Source organism: Panthera leo, chromosome C2 (assembly GCF_018350215.1).
Source record: "Panthera leo isolate Ple1 chromosome C2, P.leo_Ple1_pat1.1, whole genome shotgun sequence".
NCBI lineage: Eukaryota > Metazoa > Chordata > Mammalia > Carnivora > Felidae > Panthera > Panthera leo.
Genome location: NC_056687.1, coordinates 152947318 through 152972282, shown reverse-complemented (window position 1 = coordinate 152972282; position 24965 = coordinate 152947318). Strand labels below are relative to the sequence as shown.

Below are 24965 nucleotides of genomic sequence, written 5' to 3'. Positions count from 1 at the left end.
CGGCGTATATCCTCTCAGGTTCTGAAGCAATCTGGTATAGCATGCTGCCGAGATGGATTTGAGAGTTCACAGACAGTCTAAGTTCCGGGTGTTGGAAGAATTAGGCACATACACATTAAACTCTTTTAGGATGATTGCAGATACTAGGGGTGAACTTGGACCCTTTAAAAATTTGTGTATTCTACCGGCTGTGAATTCTTTAAAAAAATTTTTTAAAAAATGTTTATTATTTATTTTTGAGAGAGAGAGAGAGAGACAGAGTGTGAGCAGGGGAGGGGCAGAGAGAGAGGGAGATACAGAATCCGAGGCAGCTCCAGGCTCGGAGCTGTCAGCACAGAGCTCCACACGGGGCTCGAACTCACGAACGGGGAGATCACGACCTGAGCTGAAGTCGGAAGCTTAACCGACTGAGCCACCCAGGCGCCCCATGTGAATTCTTTTAGCACCCCCGAAGACCCGGCACTTAGAATGATAAAGATTTTTGAATGAACACGTGAATGTATACAATTTCGGTTAAATAAAAAAAAATCAGGGCAGATGTCCAAACGACTGAGATTTTCCAATATCGGCCTGGGACGTTTGGACCCTGGGAGGCTCGGGTCAGGTGCTTCTTGACCGCGGGGCGAGTCGAGGCAAGGAAAGAGGGCCCTTCTGCGGAGCAGCAGGGGTCCCAGGCACTGAAGATGCAGACTCTTAACCACAAGTACTAAACAAAAGCGCACCGTCCTTCGGAGCACAAGGCGGGTTCCCTGGCGACCCCCTTTCTCCCACCCCAGACGCTCGCCCCCGCGGCTCTTCGCGGCGGGCCCGTGCGGCCCGCCGTCCTCCGCCGAGGTGGCACCCTCCCCGCTGTGCTCTGCAGTGGCGCAGCCCCGGAGCGCGTCAGGGCAGCACTCCGACTCAGCCCCGAGGGCGTCTCGGCACGACGCGAATTCCGGCACCGCAGAGCGCGGCGTCCGGCCCCCCGCCGCCGCGTTCGAGAGCGACGCCCAGAGCGCGCATGTGCGGGTGCGACTCGGCGCTTGGCCCCTCCGGCGCTCCGTAGAGCTCCCTCGGCGAGCTCCACGTAGGCCGCGCAGGCGTCTTTGGCCCCCGGTTCACCTGCTGCCGTTGTCGCCGCCGCCGCCGCCGCCGCCGGGGCTGGATGGGGGGCATAGGCCAACCAGTGGCACCCAGAAGAAAGAGACGCGGCGGCGGCGACGCCGACACCCGCAGGCCGAGTGTCCCGATCCGCCTGCGAGCCCGAGGAGGAGGCGGCGAGGCCCGGCCCCCGCGGTCCCTGGTGTAGAGAAGCCGCCGTCCCCGCCGCGGCCGGGTCTCCGTGGACGCTCGCCCCTCCGGTCTCACACTCGGGACCCCGCGCTGCGCCATGTTCAGGAAGCTGAAGCAGAAGATCATCGAGGAGGAGCAGCTCCAGCAGGCGCTGGCCTCGACTCAGGTACTATGGCGCCGCTCTCTAGTTCCCGACCCCCCTCGATACTGGCTCGGGGGCCAGGGCGCGGGAGGGTTCTTTCGTGACCCTTGACCTGGAACTTGAGGATCGTCCCCAAACTCCGGACTGGGAATGGGCCCAGGACGGCCCGGGTCTTCTGTGTCGGGGACCCGCCCCCCCCCCATCCCCCCCATCCTCCAACTCCGTTCAGGAGAGTGGGTGCGGTGGCTGGATCCTTCGGGACGTCTGACCTCTGGTTTTCCCCCAACGCAACTACCCTCGCCTGAGAATACGTGACGAGGGCTCCGATCTTGCATGACCTTTGACCCGTACCGAAGGTTTCCCCCCACGCGTCCGAGACCCCAGCTCAGGCGTGAGAGCAGGATGGGAAAACTTGGGTTCCTTGTCGTATCTGATGACTTCCCGTCACCGCCCGGGGGTTGAGCGTGCCAGGGCCAGGATCCCGCAAGACTCCTGACCTGTTAGGCGACTGTAGTGCCAAACCGTGGGGAGGGGAGGGCTGAGGGTCCGGCCGTTCCGGGCCAGGCTGCTCGCTGGAGCGTTGGACCTGAAAGGGGTGGCGGTGTGGCCCGCGTCCAAAGCCCGAGGCTGTCACGAGTTAGTCACTTCGCATAACTTGGTTGATCCGGGCCGGGCGGAGGGGCAGACGTCCCGAGGCCAGGCCAGGGTTGCGCCTGTCCCCAGCCGGGCGTTCTGCTTCTCCGAGAGCCGGGCTCCGTTCCTTTTTCTTGCATGCCGTGGCTTCAGGAAGTGACAGTTTCTAGGAAAAAGGGGGCGTGTTAGCATTGTTAAGTTAAAGAAACAGTCTCCTAGACTCCGCTGAGGATGTGTGTGTTGGTGCCTGCGGCAGTCGGTCTCTGGAGCAAAGATGAGGGCTTCTGCTGCATTGCTTCCCGGCTTTTCTCAGCCTCAACGGACTGAGCCCTTCTCTCTCTCTATTTTAGAGTTTCTGTAAGGAAGGCTGAGTTTTGATTCATTTGGAGACATTTAAAAATACGTTTTAAAAACATAGCATTTATCTTACACAGCTTTTTAACAACCGCGAAGCAACTGATTAACAATTATTAAATCGATTGTTGCATGGGGTTTATTCTGAAACTATCAATCGAAGCTGTCCTCTCAAAAGCTAAAGCTCATGTACAGTAAAACTGAAATACATTGGAACATGACGCTGAAGGCTTGGTCATTCTCCTGAGTAAAATGTAAATAGTGATAACATTCAAATAGTAAGTATCTTACTGTTCGTGCCATTTACTGCAAGCTTTTCTAACTTTACAAAACAGGGTTCTTAAGAAACAAAAGTCTTAAAAGTGAGGTAGGGAGGAGGAATGTGGGGAAGCACCAGGTTAGTGGATGTAAAGCACTTACCTTTGGGAATGCGTAAAATATCATTGACCCAAGATTCCATCGCTGGGACTTTATCCTGAGAAAGTTTAGGATGTATTAAAAGGTTCGGCCTCATGGATTTTTATTGCAATGCTGTTTTAATAGGTAAAAACTGGCTAAAAATAGAAAATTGGTTAATAGGCTGTGTTCAGTAGTCGGCTATCACGCAGCCTTAACAAAAGCCAATATTCACTGGGTTCTTACTACGTGGGAGGCATTTTGCTTTGTATTTTGTGTGGATTCTTTTATTTCATTCTTACGTAAACCAAAGAGGTAGGTAGGCTTATAGATGAAGGAGTGAGGTTCAGAGAGGCTAACTTGCCTGACGTCACACAGCTATTGCTAGAGCCCACAGAAAAGTAATAGTTAACGTGCAAAGGTATTTGTGTTAAAGGACAGATTAAGAAGCAGCATGTGAAGTGTGATCCCAGTTTTGTGGGGGAAAATGTATACAAAGGATATTTATATGCAGGCAGTGAAAATAGTTTAAGAGGGAAGTGCTCATGAGATATTATATTGTTATGTTAGGGAGAGCAAGAGCGTGCATGAGATATTATTATTGTTATTTTTATTTTAGAGAGGGAGAGCAAGAGCGTGCATGAGATATTATTATTGTTATTTTTATTTTAGAGAGGGAGAGCAAGAGCGTGAGGGGGGCAGGGGCAGAGGGAGAGAGAGAATCTTAAGCAGGCTCCACAGTCAGTGCAGAGCCTGGCCACAGAGCCAGATGCAGAGCCCGATGCAGGGCTCGATCCCACAACCTTGGGTCATGACCAGAGTGGAAACCAAGAGTCAGGTGCTCAGCCAGCCGAGCCACCCGGGTACCCCAGATTATTTTTCTTATAGATAATGTTTAGTTTTTCTTCATGAAAATGCATTGCTTGTGTGCATTAACTGAGAGGTCGTTTTTAGAATAGTAAAAAAGTTAGGTACAAGCTAACATTAAGTGAGACAGTACATCTGGATCAAATAAAATCACTTTGGGTAGACAAGATTTTTAAAAATCCTCTTTGATACTATGTATTTTTCAAGAACGAAAGAGTTAAGCTGTTAGTGATCATCTACAGATAGAAACTTGATTCTGTTCTGGTCTCAGATCTTCAGCTGTTAAGAACCCTTTAGGATGAGAAGTTCTAGATTATTGCTTTCAGATCTAATGTTTCTTTTTTTAAGGGTAAATTAAAAACAGAAAACTTTTTTGATGACAATCATTTTGCAGTAGGTTATACGTATACTTGTTTGCTTAAGCAAAGGATCTTGAATTTGTATATTATCATTTTTCATTAAAAAATTCTTTTTTTAATTTAACATTTTAATTTACTTTTGAGAGACAGAGAGCAGGGAGGGGAGGGACAGAGAGAGACACACACACAGAATCCAAAGCAGACTCCAGGCTCTGAGCTTTTAGCACAGAGCCCGACGTGGGGGCTTGAACCAATGAACCATGAGATCATGACCCAGCTGAAGTCTGACGCTTAACCAACTGAGCCACTCAGGCGTCCTCTTCATTTTTGAGTATAAATTATTTTGTGTTGAAGGCACCGTGCCCTTAAGAATTTAACAGGGTGTGAAAGGCATTTCCTTTTTATTCACTCAAGAGGTTTTGTTTGCTCTTGGGGCACCTGGGTGGCTCAGTCGGGTAAGCTTCCCACTTCTGCTCAGGTCATGATCTCACGCTCCGTGAGTTCGAGCCCCGCGTCAGGCTCTGTACTGACAGTTCGGAGCCTGGCGCCTGCTTCGGATTCTGTGTCTCCCTCTCTCTCTGCCCCTCCCCTGCTCATGCTCTGTCTCTCTCTGTCTCAAAAATAAATTTGAAAAAATTAAAAAGAAATTAAAAAAAAAAGAGGTTTGTTTGCTCTTGGTCTACCTTTTGTAATTTTGTTACCTTCCTTGCCGTCTGCCTTGTGTCTTTCTTGTTTCTGCTTTTCAAGTGTCTCCAGCTTGAATCAAGACACATAAGCTTCTAAAATTTTGCGTTAAATAAGGGCAAGTACCTGAGGGATTCGTTAGTGTATTAACACAAATTTTGAGACATTTGTTTTGAGGTTTTTGGAGGCCTTTGTGTGCATACTTCCTGGTTCTCAGCTTGCTTTTCGTAGGTGAGGTGGCCTGATAGGCAGGTTTCCAGTAGATTGAGCTAGTAGGCGTTGGTAATTGTGGGATAGGTGAACCATTTTCTTTACAATATTTGTAAAATTTTTCAGCAGTAGTAATAGTGATATAGTGTAGGGTCCCTTAAGAGTTTGAAAACATTTAATAAAAGCAGGATAGCCTTCTAATATTCCCCAGTTGCTTCTGTTTGCTTGGTACTAAGAGTATTTGCATCCTTCCTTGCAGATATTATTTTAAGTAATTATTTAATCAACTCTGATGAAGCCTAATCACCAATTAAAAATGAAGTTAAAAATTTTTATTTTTTAAAAATTAATTTATTTTTGGTTAAGTAGGTTCCACACCCAGCGCGGAGCCCAGCACGGGGCTTGAACTCGCAACTCTGGGATCAAGACCTGAGCTGAAATTTAAGAGTTGGATGCTCAACTGACTGAGCCACCCAGGCACCCCTAAGTTCTGTTTCTTGATTTATCTAATTTTTCTGGGTCACTTGTTGTATTTGTACTGATCATCTTGTTTTGCTTTTTTTTTTTTTTTTTTAAAGACAGATGACTTGTGATTATTGTTTGTTCATTTATACTTATGAAGTCCTGGAGGGTGATTTATTTTGATAGATGACATGGGTTTTCTCTGCTCTTTCGTGCTTCTGTCCTGTGTGGAGAGTGCTTGTGGAAGTAAGACAATGCCTCCTGTGCCAGCCTAAACGAAGAGGGTCTACCTACTTTGAAAGGTGACCGTATAATTTATTCCGCTAACATTCTTGAGAGTGAAAGGGGACGCTACTAATAATGATCTTGGAACATAAACTGGCATGAACTGGGTGGGCCTGGGATTGCATTGGGCAAACGTGGCTATGTTGTTACCCTGCTGCTTTGTGGGACCAGCCCCCACTATTGAAGATCTAACTCCTACGAGGTAGGTTGCTTCTTATATTTTGCAGTTACTTTGGTCTGTAAATGTTTGGGTTGGAGGAGGCTGACCTCAAGTACCTGTGTGTTACACAAACCCTTAATTAATCCCTGAGAGCAATAATGAGAACAATAATTTCCCGTTCTAGTACTTTAAACCCATGATTTTTTTTTTTCCTATTGGAAAAAGTTGCTGCTGCCTCTTCTTTAGCCTTCTGTGCAAATTTGGAGCTGTAGCTACCTTTGCCCTGATTTCTCAACCAACTTGAATCCTTTTGCCTTCGAGTCTTAAGAATTTTGTTTTGTCTTTTCACTGCTGTTCTCTGTCTTGTTCATGAGTTTTCATTAATCTGTTTTTCTACTTTTTTTTTTAAGCCTTTGTTTCAGTAAGTTTTGGGGAGGGAGAGGAAGTAAACAATAGCATTCAGTCTACATTCTTATACTAGAAACCCAATCACCATGATGTACTTAAACATAAATTCGAATTCTGGAATATTTGACTTTAAATTATAAATTCTCAACAAGTGTATGTTCCTTAGATTGTAAAGGTATTACTGATTTTTCTGTCTTATTTTATAGAATCACTGGGGTTCAGTTAGCATGTGCCATGTGACTGGCCTTCAGATATGCTGTTAACAATAGCTAGTGTCTGAAGGGTTGAGAATATCAGTCCATTTATTATTTCTTATCAACTATTGGATGAGATTTAAGATGAGAAATAGATCATCTCTTAGTCATGCTTTTAAATTTTGTTGGGTATTTTGTATTGAACGTGTTACCTATGATATTTAATTTAAATTTTAAAGTAAACATTTGCTTTTGTTTTTATCAAAAATAATGTACAGTTTTAAAAGGTCAAGTACTGCTAAAAGGGTATTATGCAAAAAAAGAACCATTGCCTGCTCCAACCCTGCAGTCCTGTTCTCCATGTTCTCAATATTTTCTGTTTGCCCAGATATTTAACTTCATATTTCTAATAAAAAGATTTTGTTGCTTTGCTGGTTTGTTGATTTGTACATTATAAACCGTATTTACTGATTTCCCGCCAAGGTCGATGATTTTGGGAGCATTGATCCATTGTTTTCTGTTTGCAGTGTTGCTATTGAGAAGTCCATTGTCATTGTGCTGTTTTTTTTCTTTCTGGAGACTCTAGGATCTTCCTTTTATATTTTGTCTCAAGTTTCATGGTAAATATGCCTTTGAATGGATTTCTATATGCTTTGTTCTGGACACTCAGTGGGCATTGTTTGTGACTCCTGTGCTCACCTTCTTGGAAACTTGTAGATGTAATTTCTTTGATAATTCCCTCTCCTTTGTTTTTTGTCTTTTCTCTTGAGCTGCAGTTTGGTAGCTTTTATGCCTTCAGGATAGATTCTTTCACTTTTTTTACCCTTTATTTTCCGTTTTTGGTTTTGTTGTTGTTGTTTTGTGTGTGTGTGTTCGGATTTTTGTTTTGTTTTGCTCTACTTTTGAGAGGTTGCTTCAACTTTCAAACTCAATTGAATTTTTAACTAATTTGGCTGTCTTAAAATTTCTAAGGGCTGTTTCTTACTGTCTTTTGCTTTTTCATAGCATTATTCTTGTTATGTAGATATAATATTTTTAATATCTCTGAGAATAATGGTGATTTTTTTGTTTTGAAGTTTTCTTTTAATCTCTATTGTTTGTTTTTTCTAGTTTTTTTTTTTTTTTTTTTGCTCCCTTTTTTTACTTTGGGAACTTTATTAAGTGCTCTGGGCTATCAAGGGTGAGGCACTAAAAGTCTGATACTCTTTGGAAATGGCATGTGATGGCATAGAGACACTGGGGCTCACTGCTGAGTTACTGTTGGGGGAAATATCTTCATGCTGGTGACCAGAGTTCTTTCTAAAGAGGTCATTTGGTTTCTCCAGAGAAGCATGGTGTGTTTTAGAGAAAGGGTGAGGGGTTTTAAGCCAAGCTGCCAACTTTCTGAAGTAGGGCTAATTCACTGTCGATAGTATCACTTAATCCCTCCAAAGTTAGTCATATACTTTGCCCTGCACTCCTATCTTACTATGCTTGGTTTCACCCAGTTTGGAGCCTCATTAGCTCCTGAAAATAAACCTCAGGTTCTTTAGAGGATCTGTAAGGTAGGATGGGGACCTGAGGATCTTTCAACCAATCTTTGTTTTTGATTCTCTCTCTTCACTTTGCATCTTGCATTTATACTTTTTGTTTTAAGTCCTAAGTCTTTTCATGGTCATGAGGATGAAAACAGGCTTGCTTCTCATCACTTTCCCATCTGTAGGTCCTTGGGGTTATAGTGTCCTCATCTGTGTTAAATATTTTACTGTTCTTTCATTCATACCAGTCTTCTGAAACTTGGCTGACAATTTTTAATTTCAAGGTAGAGAAAGTAGGGAGAGGTAGAAAGTAGAAAGAGGTAGAGAACGTATGAGCATATAGTCCATCTGCCATCTGTCTGTTTGACTGCAAGTTTCCTTAAATTACTTTTGGGTGAGTGGGTTTCACTATATTAAAGGACTTGTTTTGAGAGGTAAGCATTTATAACATGAACAGCAGTATTCATTTACGGCACTACTGTTTTAGATGTTGGGATACAGAAGGTGCTTTATTAAGGACACGTGAAAGCCCTGATAATTTTGGTAAGTAGGATATAAAGGTTTATATGAAGAATTAACTCCCAAGTTACTTTGGCCATTCCAATAGAGTTGGAACGTCAAATAGATTAGGAAGAGACTTTCACCAGGGCTGTGATAAGAAGGATTCTGTGGTGGTGCCCTTGCCATATTGATTATCCATGGGTGCGGGAGGAAGCAGGGAAGCCAGATTTTGTTATGCTGTGTAGGAATAACATCTCATCTGTTTGGGGCATAACTTAAACCATGAAATAAGTCAAAAGGCAGCCAAAATTTTAATGTCACCAACCTCATATTCCATAGCGAATCTGAGTTATTCATAAGGAAGCTTTAAAAAAACCTTCATTTAAAGCTTCCTTATTCTTATTTTTTTTAATGTTTATTTTCAAGAGAGAGAATAGGAGCCAGGGAAGGGTGGGGAGGGGGAGACAGGGGATCCAAAGCAGGCTCCGTGCTGTCAGCAGAGAGCTCGATGTGGGGCTTGAATTCACGAACCGCGAGATCAGGACCCGAGCTGAAGTCGGATGCTCATCTGACTGAGCCACCCAGGTGCCCCCTCCTCATGCTTATTTTGTCTAGAATTCCAATAAGTGTAATTATCCAGTTTCTAAACCAGTAGTAGGCTAAAATGAGTAGAGAAGACTTACACAAGTTGTGTGAGTGACAACTGACCTGGAAAATGTTAAATTATGTTCGGTTTCTTTTTGTCTTTAAAAGCTACAGTTTGTTAATTGATTTCAAAAAGTTATACATTCAAAATGGTTGAACCTCATTGTATCTCCAGAGCCTTTCAGGCACCAATGAGGTTTAACTGTTTTGGATCTATAACTCTATATAGATATCTATACCTATACTTATGTTTATATCTGTATTTTTCTAAATCTAACAATTCAGCTGTCTCAATTCTTTCCATGAAAACTCCCAGATAATAGAGCCCCCAGTGAGTAAACTTTGGTTATCATAGTTTTGACTATATGTAGAACTTTTCAGGGGCACCTGGGTGGTTCAATCCGTTAAGCATCTGAGTCTTGGCTTTGGCTCAGGTCATGATCTCACGGTTTCGTGAGTTCAAGCCCCACATTGGGCTCTGCCCCGGAAGCTGGGAGCCTGCTTGGGATTCTTTCTCTTGTGCACGTGTACGCACTGTCTCTCAAAATAAATAAATAGAATTAAAAAAATACGTAGAACTTTTCAGTAATGTGAATAGCCAAAATTTGTGTTTTTGTTGTGTTTAGATTATATTGTTTAACCTAGAGTTAATGCTTTTTAATTTTTATTTTTCAAAACAGCTAAAATACATAAGTATTTTTGATATACTCTAGATTTAAGAGTTAGTGGCTGTGTTTATATACATTCTTCTTACAAAGTGTGGCATGGTATGGTAAAAGCAGTTGAAGAGGGTTGTGGAATCAGTGGATTGAGCAGAGTTTTTTTTATTAAAAAAATTTTTTTTAAGGTTTTATTTACTTTTGAGAGAGAGAGAGAGAGAGAGAGACGGAGTACGAGTGGGGGAGGGGCTGAGAGAGAGGGAGACACAGAATCCGAAACAGGCACAGACACAGACACAGAATCTGAAACAGTATTTAAAAGCATTTGTTGGGGTGCCTGGTTGACTCAGTTGGTAGAGCATGTGACTCTTGATCTGAGGGTTGTGAGTTCAAGCCCCACGTTGGGCATGGAACCTACCTTAATAAAAAGGATTTACAATTACAGAGCACTTACTTATTTAACATGCTATGCCAAGTGTTGCATTTGCCTTGAAGGGTAGATGTAGTCTCTGTGCCATAAGGTAGAGAGGCATGTACTCCTAGGAGAGCGGTAGTGTCCATAGGAAGGCATTTCTGGAGAGAGGGTGACATCTGAGCAGAGTCTTGATGGGTAATGAAAAGTCATGGCATAGGGACAAGCCAGTTAAGGCTCATTCTTCCCAAGGCTTATACAAGGGATTGTGTATGTTCCTAATGTTGCATAACAAATTACTGCAATCTTAGCGCCTAATAACCCAGTTGTTACTTCATAGTCTGCAGGTCAGAAGTCTGGTACGGGTGACTGGCTTCTCTACTAAGAGTCTCACAGGGTGTTAACCCGACCGGGTTCTCCTCTGGAGCTTGCAGTGTTCTTTCATGCTCACGTGCCCGTAGTAGAAATTAGTCGTCTGTGGTCGTAGCGCTGAGGTCCTTACTTCTTCCTGGCTATTGAAGGGGGCCACTCAGCCCCTAGAGGCTACCTGGAGCCCCGTGTCACTTGGCCCTCATAGGCACTTGCTTTCTTTTAGGATAGCAGGAGTGCATCTCTCTGCCTTCTGCCTCTGCCTTCTAGACTCTTCTTTGAAGGGCTTCTGTGATGAGGCTAGACCATCCAGCTCATCTTGTGATTGACTCAAAAACTACTGATTAGTAGCCTTAAACATGCCTGTAGGAGTTCCTTTTACTATGTAATGTGAGATAATCAGGGGAGTGATCTCATCATACTCACAGGGTGAGGGTCATTTGGGGTCATCTTAGAATTCTGCCTACCACAGTGACTGAAAGATTTTTCTTACTGAAATTGAGGCCTATGGTTAGTTAATCATCCATTGGTGGGCAATAAAGATATTAATTGTGACGAGTAGCTTAGAAACCTATCTAGATTTCTCATGGCTATGAGAATTAATTAGACCAAGTTTAGTTTGAAGGAATCTAAATCCATTGATATTTTGATTTTTTTTTTTTTTTAGTTTATTTATTTATTTTGAGAGCGAGCGAGCAGGGGAGGGGTAGAAAGAGAGGGAGAGGGAGTGAGAGAGAATCCCAAGCAGGCTCCGCAGTGTCCGTGCAGAGCCTGAAGCGGGTCTCAAACTCGTGAACTGTGAGATCGTGACCTGAGCCGAAGTCGAGAGTCAGGCACTCAACCGACTGAGCCACCCAGATATTCCTGAACCCATTTACGTTTTGAAGTGAGGATATCCCATTAAAGATCCAGGACCTTCCTTCGGATAAATGCTCAAGTACAGTTAGTTTTTACGCATGTTTTATATTTTACAGTCCTATGTGATGTCTGCGATCCTTACTCTTGCAACTCCAGGGGAAGACCTACCAGCCATCAGGCCAAGCCTGCCAAGCGGTACTAACTTTTCTGAAGACGGTGTGTTTTATGACCTGTTCTTCAACTTTGTAAATCCAACATTTGATTTTGCCAGTTAATCCGGAGCTGATGCAGCTGTCAGTTACTGATGAGGCTCACATGAAGCCAAAGCATAAAGACGTGATGACAATTGTAAACCTTTACTGTGCGGGGGTGTACTTTTCAAGTGATTGGATGGTTACTGTCTGCGGGAGCCCTTGCCAGGCATCTGGGAAGCTGCATTAATCCCTCCTGTGCACAACTGCAGGAAGCTTTGTCTCCATCGTTCACCAGACGATAAACTTTTAAATTTGCATGCCTGTTTCCTCACATCCCTCACTTATGACTCAGAGTTTCATATGGGTGTATTCATTGGTGGAGCTCAGGTCACCTGCCCGAGGTGAAAGGGAGCCTGGGTTAGTAAGCTTTCTGAGTTCTAAGTTATGAACTTACAAGAGCTGTTTAGAAATAAAAAAAGGTTATTAGATTTTTGTCATTATTTTGTTGACATCCCCCCCCCCCCCCCCCCCGCCCCGGTCCCAATTAAAATTATCCTTTTGATTTCTGCTTTTGACATAAAATACTCTTTCCCATTCAGTGATTGCAGAAATAGACTCTCCTCTCTTCTTTTATATTGCAGTTTTTAAAAAATCATGGGTTAGATAGGTGATGGGGAGTAAGGAGGGCACTTGTGATGAGCACAGGGTGTTATATGGAAGGTGCTGAATCACTATCTTGTACACCTGAAACTAATATTACACTGTATGTAACTAACTGGAATTTAAATAAAAACTGAAAAAATAACTTCAATATAGGTAAGTATGAAGGAAACATCTGATTGGTGTCTCTGCTCTCATCTGAATGGCCATTTGTCTCAATACTATTTATGGAACATCTATCTTAATTTGAATGTGACACTTATCGTAAACTAAATACGTGCATGTGTATGCGTGAACATTGTCCCTAATGACCTCTCTGTTCCAGCCTGGCCCTAACGGTGTGTGCCTATAGGATAGATCAGGGTTCCATTTGTTCATTCATTCACTCATTTATTTAACAGATACTTATTAAATGCCTTTTATTTATGGAAAGCTATGCATATGCAGACTACAAAAGGGTAAGACATCAAGACTGATTTCTGTGTTAGATGTTCTATGTTAGATGAGTTCAGATCTATTTATTATGGGTAAGGGAGGGTCTTAAGGTTTCGGCTTTATACTTTTAGGACTCTTTTGAGTTCACCTTGGAATAGACCTCAACCTTCTAGTTTAAGGTTGGACCCTTTCTCCTGAAGGTTTTTGTACTGAGAATTATAGGAGCCAGGCTGTCCTTTATAGAATTAAATGGACTGGCATCTCAGGATCTAGCTGTGGTGTGCAAGATAGACTTAAAACAAGGCCCTTGACTAGATAAGTGTTTACCTGTGGGGCGCCTGGGTGGCTCTTTTGGTTAAACGTCCAGCTCTTGATTTCGGCTCAGGTCAAGATCCCAGGGTCGCGGGATCGAGCCCTGTGTTGGCCTGTGTGCTGAGCAGGGAGCCTCGTGAGGATTCTCTCCCCATCACTCTGCCCCTCCCCTGCTTATGCACACTCCCTCTCTCTCAAAGAAAGAAACATTAAAAAAAAGAAATGTTTTCCTGTGCATTACACAGTATTGAATATTAGAACTGGAAATCACTTTAAAGATTAAATTGGCAACTTTATTGCTTTTAATGAACTTTCAGTTTTGGAATAATTTTGGTTTACAGGATAATTGCCTGAATAGTACAGAGTGTTTCATATACTCCTCAGCTGGTTTCAGTTTCACCTGATGTTATCATCTTATGTTAACTTCACAACCTTATTTTATATGTGAGGACACATAGCCCTCCAAAAGTTAATATAGCTAAGATCATAGCTCTGGTTGGTGGCAGAGTCCTACCGAGGACTGAGTAGGCAGCCTAGGCCTTCTAGTTAATTACGTTTTAGGTATCGTTTTCTGTTTTTCATGTGTTTGTTTTTTTCCTTTCTTTCCTGGGGTTCTTTGGGCGGGGACTGAGAGAAGGACTACACAGTGCATAGCCCACTAGTCAATGAAGTCTTTCTAATTCGTGCAATAATCTTTTAATCTAGGCTCCCTCCAATTCTTCAACACCAACAGGAACCAGGAGCAGGGCATCTTCATTTACAGAGCAACTTGATGAAGGTACACCCAACAGAGAGGTAAGTTTGGAATTTCTTCTAAAATAAACGTCTTACAAGAAGCTTATTAATCTAAAATGTAGGCTACTACATTACTTGGACAGGTCAATTATTTAATTGCTAGGTATTATTTTTATTAGCAGCAATTACTCTTTTTTGGTAAATAGTAATTATGCTTTTGTAAAGTATGTTTTCTTTGAGAATCTTAATTTGAGAGGATAATATACTCTGCCTTTAATATTTGAGATTTATAATAATTTGATAATAATTTGTTCAACATAGCAACATACAGGGAAAAGTTCTATTTTTTCAAGCTATCGATTGGAAACTGTGTGGTAACAACTGATTCTATGTGACTTGCAGCCAGCAACATAGTTCAGATTAGATTTTTTCAACTTTCTGTCTTTCTGTGAACTGTGATACACATACAGAAGAGAGTAAAACAGAAATGCACAAGTCAGTCATTTATTATGAAGTAAACCCCGTGTAACCACCACTGAAGTCAAGAAAAGGCACATTGCCAGCGTTATGGCACTGTTTTCTCCCCCCAAAAAGATTGCCCTCATCCTGATCTTTTGGTACTTGTTTCTGTCCTTTTCTTTATAGTACCACTTAAGTATGCTTTCTATTGTAAATATTATAAACATTTGGGTTGTTAACAGTTTTTGGTTATTATAAATTATGCTGCTGTGAACATTGTTGTACCTTTCTTCTGGTACACACATACCTGTGTACCAAACGACACAGCATGTCATTTGCTGTGTACCTAGGAGTAGAACACTGGGTCCAAAGGCGTATATAGTTTTGACACTCTAGAAGGCAATGCCTGTTGTTTTTCAAAATAGTTGTAGAACTTTACCTTTCCACCAGGAGCTTCTGAAAGTTAGTGTTGCTCTACGTCCTTGCTAGTCTTTAAAATCTCAGCCATTCTGGTGGGTGTATAGTGTTCTCTTATTGTAGTTTTAATTGCTGACTATTAACATTGAGCATTTTTCATCTGTGTATTGGCCATTCGATATCTTTTTTTGTGAAGTGCTTGTTGATGTGCTCATTTTTCTGTTGGTTTGTCTTTTGTTGATTTGTAGTTCTTTTTTATATAGTGTGGATAGGAGTTTTTTATTGGCTTTATGCCTTGCAGGTATCTTCTGCCCTGTGGCTTCCCTTTTACCCTCTTAATGGTGTCCTTTGAGGAATTGAAATTCTTAGATTTCTGTTGGTTTGTCTTTTGTTGATTTGTAGTTCTTTTTTATATAGTGTGGATAGGAGTTTTTTATTGGCTTTATGCCTTGCAGGTATCTTCTGCCCTGTGGCTTCCCTTTTACCCTCTTAATGGTGTCCTTTGAGGAATTGAAATTCTTAGATTTAATTTAAATTCTTAGCTCTGGTGTATTCATATTTTCTGGCTAGTGTTTTTTTTCTTATTAAAGAATTCTTTTCTTACCCTGAGGGTATTTTCCTGTTTTACTTTTAAAAAATACTTTTTTTTTTTTATTGAAGTATGTTTGACATACAATGTTGCATTAGTTTCAGGTGTTCAACATAGTGATTTGACAAGTCTGTAAGTTCTGCTGGGCTCACCCAAAGTGTGGCTGCCATCTGTCGCCGTACAATGGTATTACAATATCATTGATTATATCCTCTATGCTGTCCTTTTTATTCCTGTGACTTAATCATTCCATAACTAGAAGCTTGTACCTGTTGCTCTCCTTCACCCATTTTGCAAATATTCCCCTCCTGTTTTACTTTTCACATTTGGATCTACATTCCTTTGGGAAATGGTTTTTTTTTTTCAATATGGTGTGAGGTAGGGATCAAGCCTGGGACATCCCCCCCCCCCCCCCCCATAATGCTATCCAGTTGTCCCATTCTTTCCACATTGCTCTACTGTGCTACCTTTTTTCAGAAATTGAGTGCCTATATTGAGTGGATTTGTTTCTGTGCTCCCTATTCTGTACCCTTGTTTGCTTTGTCTGTGATCCAATACCACACTGTCTTAATATTTTATACTAAATCTTTAATTAATGTTTTATTTTAAATCTTACCCTCTGTACAGCAGGTCTTTCCTGTCTTAGTCAATTTGGGGTGCTTTAACAACATTTCATAGACAAGGGCTTAAACAACAAACACTTGTTTCTCATGTTTCCAGAGACTGGGCGATCTAAGATCAAGGTGCTAGCAGATTGGCTGTCTGGTGAGGGCTCTCTTCCTGGTTTGCAGATAGCTGTGTTCTCATTATGTCTTAGCGTGGGCCTTCCTTACTACATGCATCTAGGTAGAGAGGGATGGGTGGGAGTAGTGGGGAAAGACAGCTCTCCTGTCTCTTTCTCTTTTTACAAGGGCACTAATCCCATCATGAAGGCCCGTCCTCTTGACCTTATCTAGCTAATTACCTCCCAAAGGCTCTGTCTCCAAATAACATCACATTTTGAGGGCTGGGGCTTCAACGTGTGAATTTTGGGGGACACACGACAGCACTCCCACCTTGTTCTAGAATGTCTTGTTATTCTTATTCCTTTCCATATAAATTCCATATAAATTTTAGAATCAGATTTTCAAGTCTCACAAAAACAAACTCACAACAAAATAAAACACCAACAGTGACAACAACAAAACAAACCTATAGAGGTTTTGATTGGGATTGTATCGATTCTATAGATTAGGTTGGAGAAAGTCTCAGTATTATAAGTCAAATGTTATAATCTTTTCAGTATTACAAGCAGTACTGTACTGAACATGTACATAAACACTTATAATGCTCTTTTTCTGTAGGATAGAATCCTAGGAATGGGACTGCTGGGTTCTAGGATAGATGCAAATTTAAACATTTTGATGAAAGTTACATTATAACAAAAATTTTTTAACTTTTTATAGATGTCGATTTGATGAAAGTTACATTAAAACAAAATTTTTTTTAGCTTTTATAGATGTTGGTTTGATGAAAGTTACATTAAAACAAAAAAAATTTTGACTTTTTATAGTAGATGTTGGTAGCAAAATAAACACTTTATAGTACAATTATTGCATTCAAAGTTAATGGCATATTATACGGTGCCCTTGGTGAATACATTTAAATGATCTCGCAAGTTGTATAAGCATATGAAGCACATGCATACTTTCTTTAGGATCTTATTTTCTTGCAGCATTGCATCTCTTTCACTTTGTGATTTCGAGTTTAATGCTGTTGAACTTAGTTTATACATGTAACCAATTTGATTGAAATCTGCAGTACTGAGTAATACTCAGTCAGTGTTGATAGCATCATGACTATACTCAGTACATTGGTTGATATTCTAGTATATTGGTTTCTATACAATACAGTTGAAACCCTGAAAATAACTTGTTTTTAGTAGTCGATTGCTACTACTGCTTTTTAAAAAGGCTTATTTTATCCAGGATGCTTAAAACATTTTAATTGAGGGACACCCGTGTGGGTCAGTTGGTTAAGCCTCCGACTTTGGCTCAGGTCATGATCTCACAGCTCCTGAGTTCGAGCCCTGCCTGAGTTCGAGCCCTGCCTAAGTTCCAGCCCTGCGTGGGGCTGTGTACCGATAGCTCATAGCCTGGAGCCTGCTTTGGATTCTGTGTCTCCCTCTCTCTCTGCCCCTCCCCTGCTCACGCTCTGTCTCTCCTTCTCAAAAATAAATAAACATTAAAAAGATTTTTTGTGGGGGGGGGGGGGGACTCCTGGGTGGCTCAGTTGATTAAGCATCCAACTTTGGCTCAGGTCATGATCTCGTGGTTTGTGGGTTCAAACCCCATGTCAGGCTCTGTGCTGACAAGCTAGGAGCCTGGAGCCTGCTTCAGATTCTGTGTCTCTCCTTTTCTCTGCCCCTCCCCTGCTCGTGCTCTGTCTCTGTCTCTCTCAAAAATAAACATTAACAAAAATTAAAAAAAATTTTTAATTGAATATTTCTTTACAAAATAATATTTTTTCCCCAAAACAATCCTTTTTGAAAGGGATGATTTGAACATTCTTTTACAATAGGCTAAGTAAGGTAAAGGTTATCTTTTTATTTCTTCCCAAACTCCCAAATTTCAATCCTAAAGATCCTGTGTTTCAGAGGTTTAACTTCAGAAGTCGTTTCTGATTGAAAGAGTAGCATTACCCTTCATCTCTTTGCTTTTAAAGCATTTTTGACAATTCTAAAAGGTATTTTCGACCACAAAGTACAATGTAGACTAAACCCCAGTTCAGTTTATCTTACAGGAAGTACTTTCTCATTTCATAATTAAGTTACTGATTAAAAGGGTGTATCTGCTTTGCCCTCCCACTCCCTGGGGTTTTGGTTTTGTTAAACCTCTAAGAGGGCGGATACTCCGCATGGGTTAGGACCCTGATTTATTGTTTTCAATGTTATAAGGTTTCTTTTAGCAAAATGTGGAAGTTTAACTCGATGTAAATATCTGTTCACCTCTCCAGTAGATACAGTAAAGTCTTTGTGATTCAGAATGCTTGGGAAGTAGATGGTTTCATTAAGTTAATTTCTTGGTCAATTAAAGGTTTTACCTTTTTTCAGCTATTGCAGAAAATCCTAATATGTCTATTTTCTTGTGTCAGTAAATACTATATGTAAATCTAAATAAGTCGGTCTTTGGTTGCAAGCTTCCTTATAAGGATATAAAAAATCATCTATATGATTGTAGGCGTTGAAGGCAAAGGAGAGCAGACTGAATTTGCACTGACTCTGAAGTCTGTAGATTTCTGACACTCTCTCACCCTGTGTAAATGGCAGATCTGTTCAGTTGACCATATGCTTTCCCCTTGTGATCCTGGGCATAGTCTTGTTTTAACATCAGCATAGAGCTTCCTTCCGTTTTTGTTGCTTGAGATGAATCTTTTTTGCCTCTCTAGGGCAGGGTGCTTTAGAACAGCTGAGAGTGTAAGAGCATGTGAAAGGCTAACTAGGCCACATAAAGCGACCATAGCCTCCTGCCCTCTGTTCCACTCTGATGACTTTTTTTTAAATTGAGATTAAATTCCTGTAACATAACATTTACCATTTTAAAGTGGCATATGGTACCTTAGTGATACCGTGTATTCATCGTATCTCTCTAGTTCCATGACATTTTCGTTAATCCAAAAAGAAACCCCATACTCATTACGCACTTAGTCCCTGCGCTCCCTCTCCCCCAGTCCCTGGTGACCACCAATCTGCTTGCTGTCTCTGTGGATGTGCTTGTTCAGGATACGTTGTATAAACGGAACCATACAATTTGTGACCCTTTGTGTCTGGGCTGTTTTCAGTTAGCATGTTTTCAAGGTTCGTCTATGTTGTAACAGGTTTCATTACTTCATTCCTTTTTTATGGCTGAATCTAATGACTTTTCTAAGAGCATGATAATCTATTTATATAGTTTGGAGTGAGACCTGGTATAGACTAGTGAGAAGAGGATGGTTTTTGGAGTCTTCTGGATCAGCCTGGATTTATATCCTAGCTTTGCCGCTTGCTGGCTGGAGGACCTTTGGAAGTTAACTTTTCAGTGACTCAGGTTTTCTCTTTGTCAAATGGAAAGAATAGTACTTGCCTCGTGGAGCTGTGGGCATTGCCAGTAACATGGCATGTAAATCTCCTCTCGCGATGCTTTGCACATAGTAGGTGCTCGTGAAGTTGTTACTGGGGGCAGCCATGGAAGATGGGAAGGCCTGCCGTGCTTGTTCTGCTCAGGTCCCTACATGGAGGGAGGGAAACAGACAGACCATTATGTGGACTTTGGTCCTGGATGTTATCTGTCTTTTTACTTGTTGAACTTTGGAAGGAAGGATTGATACCTTCACTTACCCTGCTCATTAACTTGCTGTTTTTCAGGCACACTTCCCCATAGAGACAGCCTGGAATAGTGGAGGGATCACAGGATTTCATCCCTTACCTGCCATGTGGCTTTGGGCAAAACTGCCTTTAACTTCTGAGAGCCTTAAAATTGTGGTGAAATGCAGATCCCCTTCTTAGGGTCCTTGTGACGAGCAAATGAATTCAGAAGTATGAAAATACTCATAATTTGTGAATCACATACAGAAGATTATTATTATATGGAAACAAAAAGGCTTTTGCTGTGCCTGTCAGTTCTTGGATGGCATAGCACATAACCAATTTTTTGTTAATCGCGACATTTGCAAGTGAAAAATAATGAAGCATTGGGCTGCTTTGGATTGGAATGCTTTCCCAAACTTCAAGAAAAATGTCACTTTTTCTTGTCTTTTTTTTTTGTCACTTTTTGCTTTTCTTACTTATTTTTCTTCCTTTTTTTCCCCCTAAAATTTCATTTTCAAGCAATCTCTACACCCACCACAGGGCTTGAACTTACAACCTCGAGATCAAGAGTTGCAGGCCCCACCAACTGAGTCAGCCAGCGCCCCTCTTTTTTATTCTTCTTAATTGGAGATATCTTTCAGAAATAAAATACTGCCTCTCTAGTTGTCTCTGTCCTTCTGAGTCAGTTTGCACCGTTCCGTGAAATCATCTGTAACAGAGATTCTTGATGCTCTCAGCTTTTGGGAATTCAATTAAAAAAATTTTTTTTAATGTTTATTTATTTTTGAGACCAGGGGAGGGAGGAAGGGTGGACAGAGAGGGAGACATAGAATCAGAAGCAGGCTGCAGGCTCTGAGCTGTCAGCACAGAGCCTGCCGCGGGGCTCAAACTCACAGACCGCGAGATCATGACCTGAGCCGAAGGTTGGTCCCTTAACCCACTGAGTCAGTCAGGTGCCCCTCAGCTTTTGATAATTCTTAACCACATTTTTAGAAATTTATTCTGTTTCAGGGCTATAGGCATTGTTCTTTAGGAATTTCTGAGAAGTATCTTGAAAGTAATGGGTCAGAAATGACCCATTCTTCTTTTTTTAAATGTTTATTTATTTTGAGAGGTGGGAGTGAGGGGCAGAGAGAGAGGGAGACAGAGAATTGCATGCAGGCTCCCGACTGTCAGCACAGAGCCCGATATGGGGCTCGAACACACGAATTGTGAGATCGTGACCCGAGCCGAAACCAAGAGTTGGATGCGCCCCAAGAAATGTTTCTTAAGTTTGGAATTAATTTTGCCCCTAATAGATTGACTTTCAGAGATTTTACTGTTAGACAGTAGATTAGAAGCTACTTGCCCCTAGCCTCTGTCAGTTAATGAAAGTAAAAAATATCCCTGTCAAATTGCCTTGGTATGTACTCAGTTCTCATATTTTTTTCTTTTGATCTAATGATAGGAAATGAGTTATATTAATAGGCTTCCTGCTATGAAGCCAATCTTTCATTCCGTAAATCAACTCTACTAGTGTAGTGTCAGAGTGCATTATTAATATCCTGCTGCATTCACTTTGGTAGTTGTTTTATTTACATCTCTCCCAATTCTATTTGTAAGGGAGTGGTTTGTACTTTTCTGTTTGTGTTATCTTTATCAATTTTAATTAGTTGGGAAGCTTCCTACCTTTTCTTTTCTCTCCTTCCTTTGTCCCCTCTCCATTTATTTAGATCTTCTTTATTTTTTTTCAAAAAAATTTACACTTTTCAGAATATAAGGTTTATACTATTTTTGTTAAATTTATTCACAAGTATTTTATTCTTTGGATGCTACTATAAATTTAATTGTTTTCCTAATTTGGTTTTTTTGTGTTCTCATTACTACTTTATAGAGATAAAATTGATTTTTGTCAATTGATCTTGTATCCTGCAACCTTGCTGAACTTGTTTATTAGATTCTAATAGTTATTTAGTGGATTGTACAAGATCATGTCATCTGCAAAAGGAAGTAGTTTTATATCTTCTTTTAATCTGGCTGCCTTTTATAACATTTTCTTCCTAATTGCTATGGCTAGGAGCTTCAGTGCAATTTGAACAGATGTGAAAGTAGACAGATCATTCCTGATCTTAGGGGGAAAGCATTTAGTCTTTTGTCATTAAGTATGATGTTATCTGTTGGTGTTAGGAGATTGCCCTTATAATGCTGAGAAAGTTCCTTTACTTTCATAATTTGTTGAGTGTTCTTATGAAGCTGTGTTGAATGTTGTCAGATGCTTTCTTAGTGTTTATTGAGATGGGCATATGGTTTTGTCCTTTATTCTCTTGACATGGTGAGGTATGGTAATTGGTTTTTGGATGTTAAACTAACATTGCATTCCTGGATATATCCCATTTGTTCATGGTGTATATCTTTTATTGCTGGGTTTGATTTGCTAGTATATTGTTGAGGATTTTTATGTTTCTATTCCTAAAAGATGTTGGCTTGTGGTTTTCTTTTTTGTGATGTCTGGATTTGGTATCAGGATAATATTAGCCTCATCAAATGAGTTGGGAAATATTCCCTCTGTTTGTATATTTTGGGAAGAATTTGTGAAGATTAGTATTAATTCTTCAAATGTTTGGTATAATTCACCAGTGAAGCCATCTGATCCTGGGCTTTTCTTTGTGGGAAGTGTCTGATTACAAATTCCATCTTTTTACTTTTTGTAGCTCCATTGAGTTTTTCTCTTTCTTCCTGAGTCAGTTTCGGTAATTTGTATCCTTCTAGAAATTCGTCTTTATCATCCAAGTTGTCTCATTTGTTGGCATACAGTTGTTCATAGCATTATCTTATAATCCTTTTTATTTCTATAAATGCTGTAGTAATTTCCCCTTTCATTCCTTATATTAGTAATATGAGTCTTCTATTTTTCTTTGTCAGTCAAGCTAAATATTTGTATCTTTTTGAAGAACCAACTTTCAGTTCCACTTTCTTGTTGAGCGTGCTGAGCATTTTCAGAATTAGAGTGGTGAGCTGATCTTTGATGACTTATTTTTCTTAAGTCTCAGGTGCGCTGGGACGTAGCATCTTATATCTTTAGTAGAATATATTATCACAAGTACTTCTTAAAGTACACATTGTTGGAAATAAAAACAGAATGAGTTTAATGTACCCTAATAGTGAGTATTGCAACTGACATTTGTATATAATAGTGTCTAGGAAGGTAGAAACAGGACTTCTGTCTTCAAAACAGAGACTTACACTCCCTAAGATACTAAACTTTTTAGAGACCTCCCTCTAACAGGAGATACATTAATTCATAGGAGATAAGCTTATTTGTTACAATACAGCACGTGCTACTGGATGCCTTGGGGCAGGCATTAGGACTTAATTTTCTCTTCGGACTCTGGTTCAGAAGGACTGGGAGGGTTAGATCTAACTGCCAAAGTTAGATTTGGTGCCAGGAGCTAAAGTGGAGCTCCCAGCATTGGCAGAAAGAGATTGAGAAAAGCTTTTGCAAACTGCTGCCTAGAACGCTCCGTGGCCCATTATGAGAAGCGGCCATCTCTAGGGAGACTTCGTGACCAAGAACTGAAGCAAACCTCACGTTGGCTTATTGCAACTGAGTCCGTGATGACCCCTGTGTTGCCATAAGGCAGGAAACTCAAACTGGGGCCCAGGGAATCAGATTGATTGGATAAGGAAAGATGAGTACAGAAGGAAGGAGAAAGACAATGCCTTCCTCAAAATGAACCTGTAAATGAAAATTCTGAAACAAATGCTACAAAGGCAGGCAAACAAAACAGGAATTGGAATATGAATTTATCCTAGATGAAATTAAAAAAGACTTTAACGTTTATTTATTTTTGAGACAGAGAGAGACAGAGCATGAATGGGGGAGGGTCAGAGAGAGAGAGGGAGACACAGAATCCGAAACAGGCTCCAGGCTCCGAGCTGTCAGCACAGAGCCCGACGCGGGGCTTGAACTCACGAACCGCGAGATTATGACCTGTGCCAAAGTCGGACACTTAACCGACTGAGCCACCCAGGCGCCCCAAAAAAGACTTTAAAAGAAGTATCTTTAATAGGATACCTGAAGTAATAATTTTCTGAAAAAGAAGATAAAATTGCAGGGAAAAAACAAAAGTAGATTAGGTAGGTCTGAAAAAGAACCGATTAGGAATCCTTGAAGTGAAAAAAAAATTGATATAAAAACGTAAGTCAGAATAAAACAGAAGTCCCAGTTCATGGGGAAATTAGGGTATTCTGAAAGAATACTGAGTAATTCTATCAAAAACGCACAGAGATAAAGAAATATGTATATGAGCGTAAAAGATCCGGAAGATAGATAAACGCCTTCAACAGATATCTAATTGGAGTTTTCTGTATCTTCGTGAATGTTTAGACACAGAACTTCAATCAGTGTTAGTGCAGCTGATGGCTTCACCTAAGGACTGCACAAGAAGTGAGTTAAGTTCTTAACAGATTTGGATTAGAATTTGAACAGAGTTTGAGAGACACGGAATTGAGACAGAATTTGATTGAGAATATTTGAGAACCGATGTGTAGAAGATTTTCATAGGCACAAGAAGGAAAGAAGGCACGAGGACAGCAAGTGGGGGGAAAAGCCCTTTGGGTTTTGAGGTCGTGTCAATGGGAACGTTTGTTTTCTTTAAGACTTATTTTATTTTTAGAGTGTATAGGAGCAGGAGAGAAGGGGAGAGGGAGAGAGAGGGAGAGCGAGAGAAAGAATCTCAGGCAGGCTCCATGCTCAGCGTAGAGCCTGATGTGGGGCTTGATCCTACAGCCCTGGGATCATGACCTGAGCTGAAATTCAAGGTCGGATGCGCGCCACACCTGGCTTCTACTTGGGCAACAGGCAGGGGTATAGATTGTTGCTTGACAGGACCTTCCTTTGAGACATTTGCTCAACAAGATCTTCCATACTGAGCATCAGCTTTTGTGTTTTTCTCTTAGAATTTCAAATACACTCAACTGTAAAAATGTATTAATTATTTTTTAAATTAATTAATTAAATGTTTAATTTACATCCAAGTTAGCATATGGTGCAACAGTGATTTCAGGAGTAGATTCCTTAGTGCCCCTTCCCCGTGTAGCCCATCCCCCCTCCCACCACCCCTCCAGCAACCCTCTGTTTGTTCTCTGTATTTAAGAGTCTCTTCTGTTTTGTCCCCCTCCCTGTGTTTATATTATTTTTGCTTCCCTTCCCTTATGTTCATCTGTTTTGTATCTTAAATTTCTCATATGAGTGAAGTCATGTGATATTTGTCTTTCTCTGACTAATTTTGCTTAGCATAATACCCTCTAGTTCCATCCATGTAGTTGCAAATGGCAAGATTTCATTCTTTTTGATTGCTGAGTAATACTCCATTGTGTGTATATACCATTCATCCCTCGATGGCCATTTGGGCTCTTTCCATACTTTGGCTATTATTGAAAGTGCTGCTATAAACATGGGGGTGCATGTGCCC

The 24965-nt window shown here is 41.0% G+C and overlaps 1 protein-coding gene across 5 annotated transcripts in view; it reads left to right on the top strand.

The window, feature by feature from the left end:
• Nucleotides 1–1273: 1273 nt before the first annotated feature.
• GOLGA4 (golgin A4) overlaps nt 1274–24965 on the top strand; it is a 124616-nt gene continuing 100924 nt past the window's right edge. For all 5 annotated transcript variants that reach the window (XM_042903770.1, XM_042903768.1, XM_042903767.1 and 2 more), the window contains exons 1-2: nt 1274–1438; nt 13694–13783. In XM_042903770.1, the coding sequence (XP_042759704.1) occupies nt 1370–1438; nt 13694–13783 (159 nt within the window). In that variant the 5' untranslated portion in view covers nt 1274–1369. The remainder of the gene's footprint in view (nt 1439–13693; nt 13784–24965) is intronic.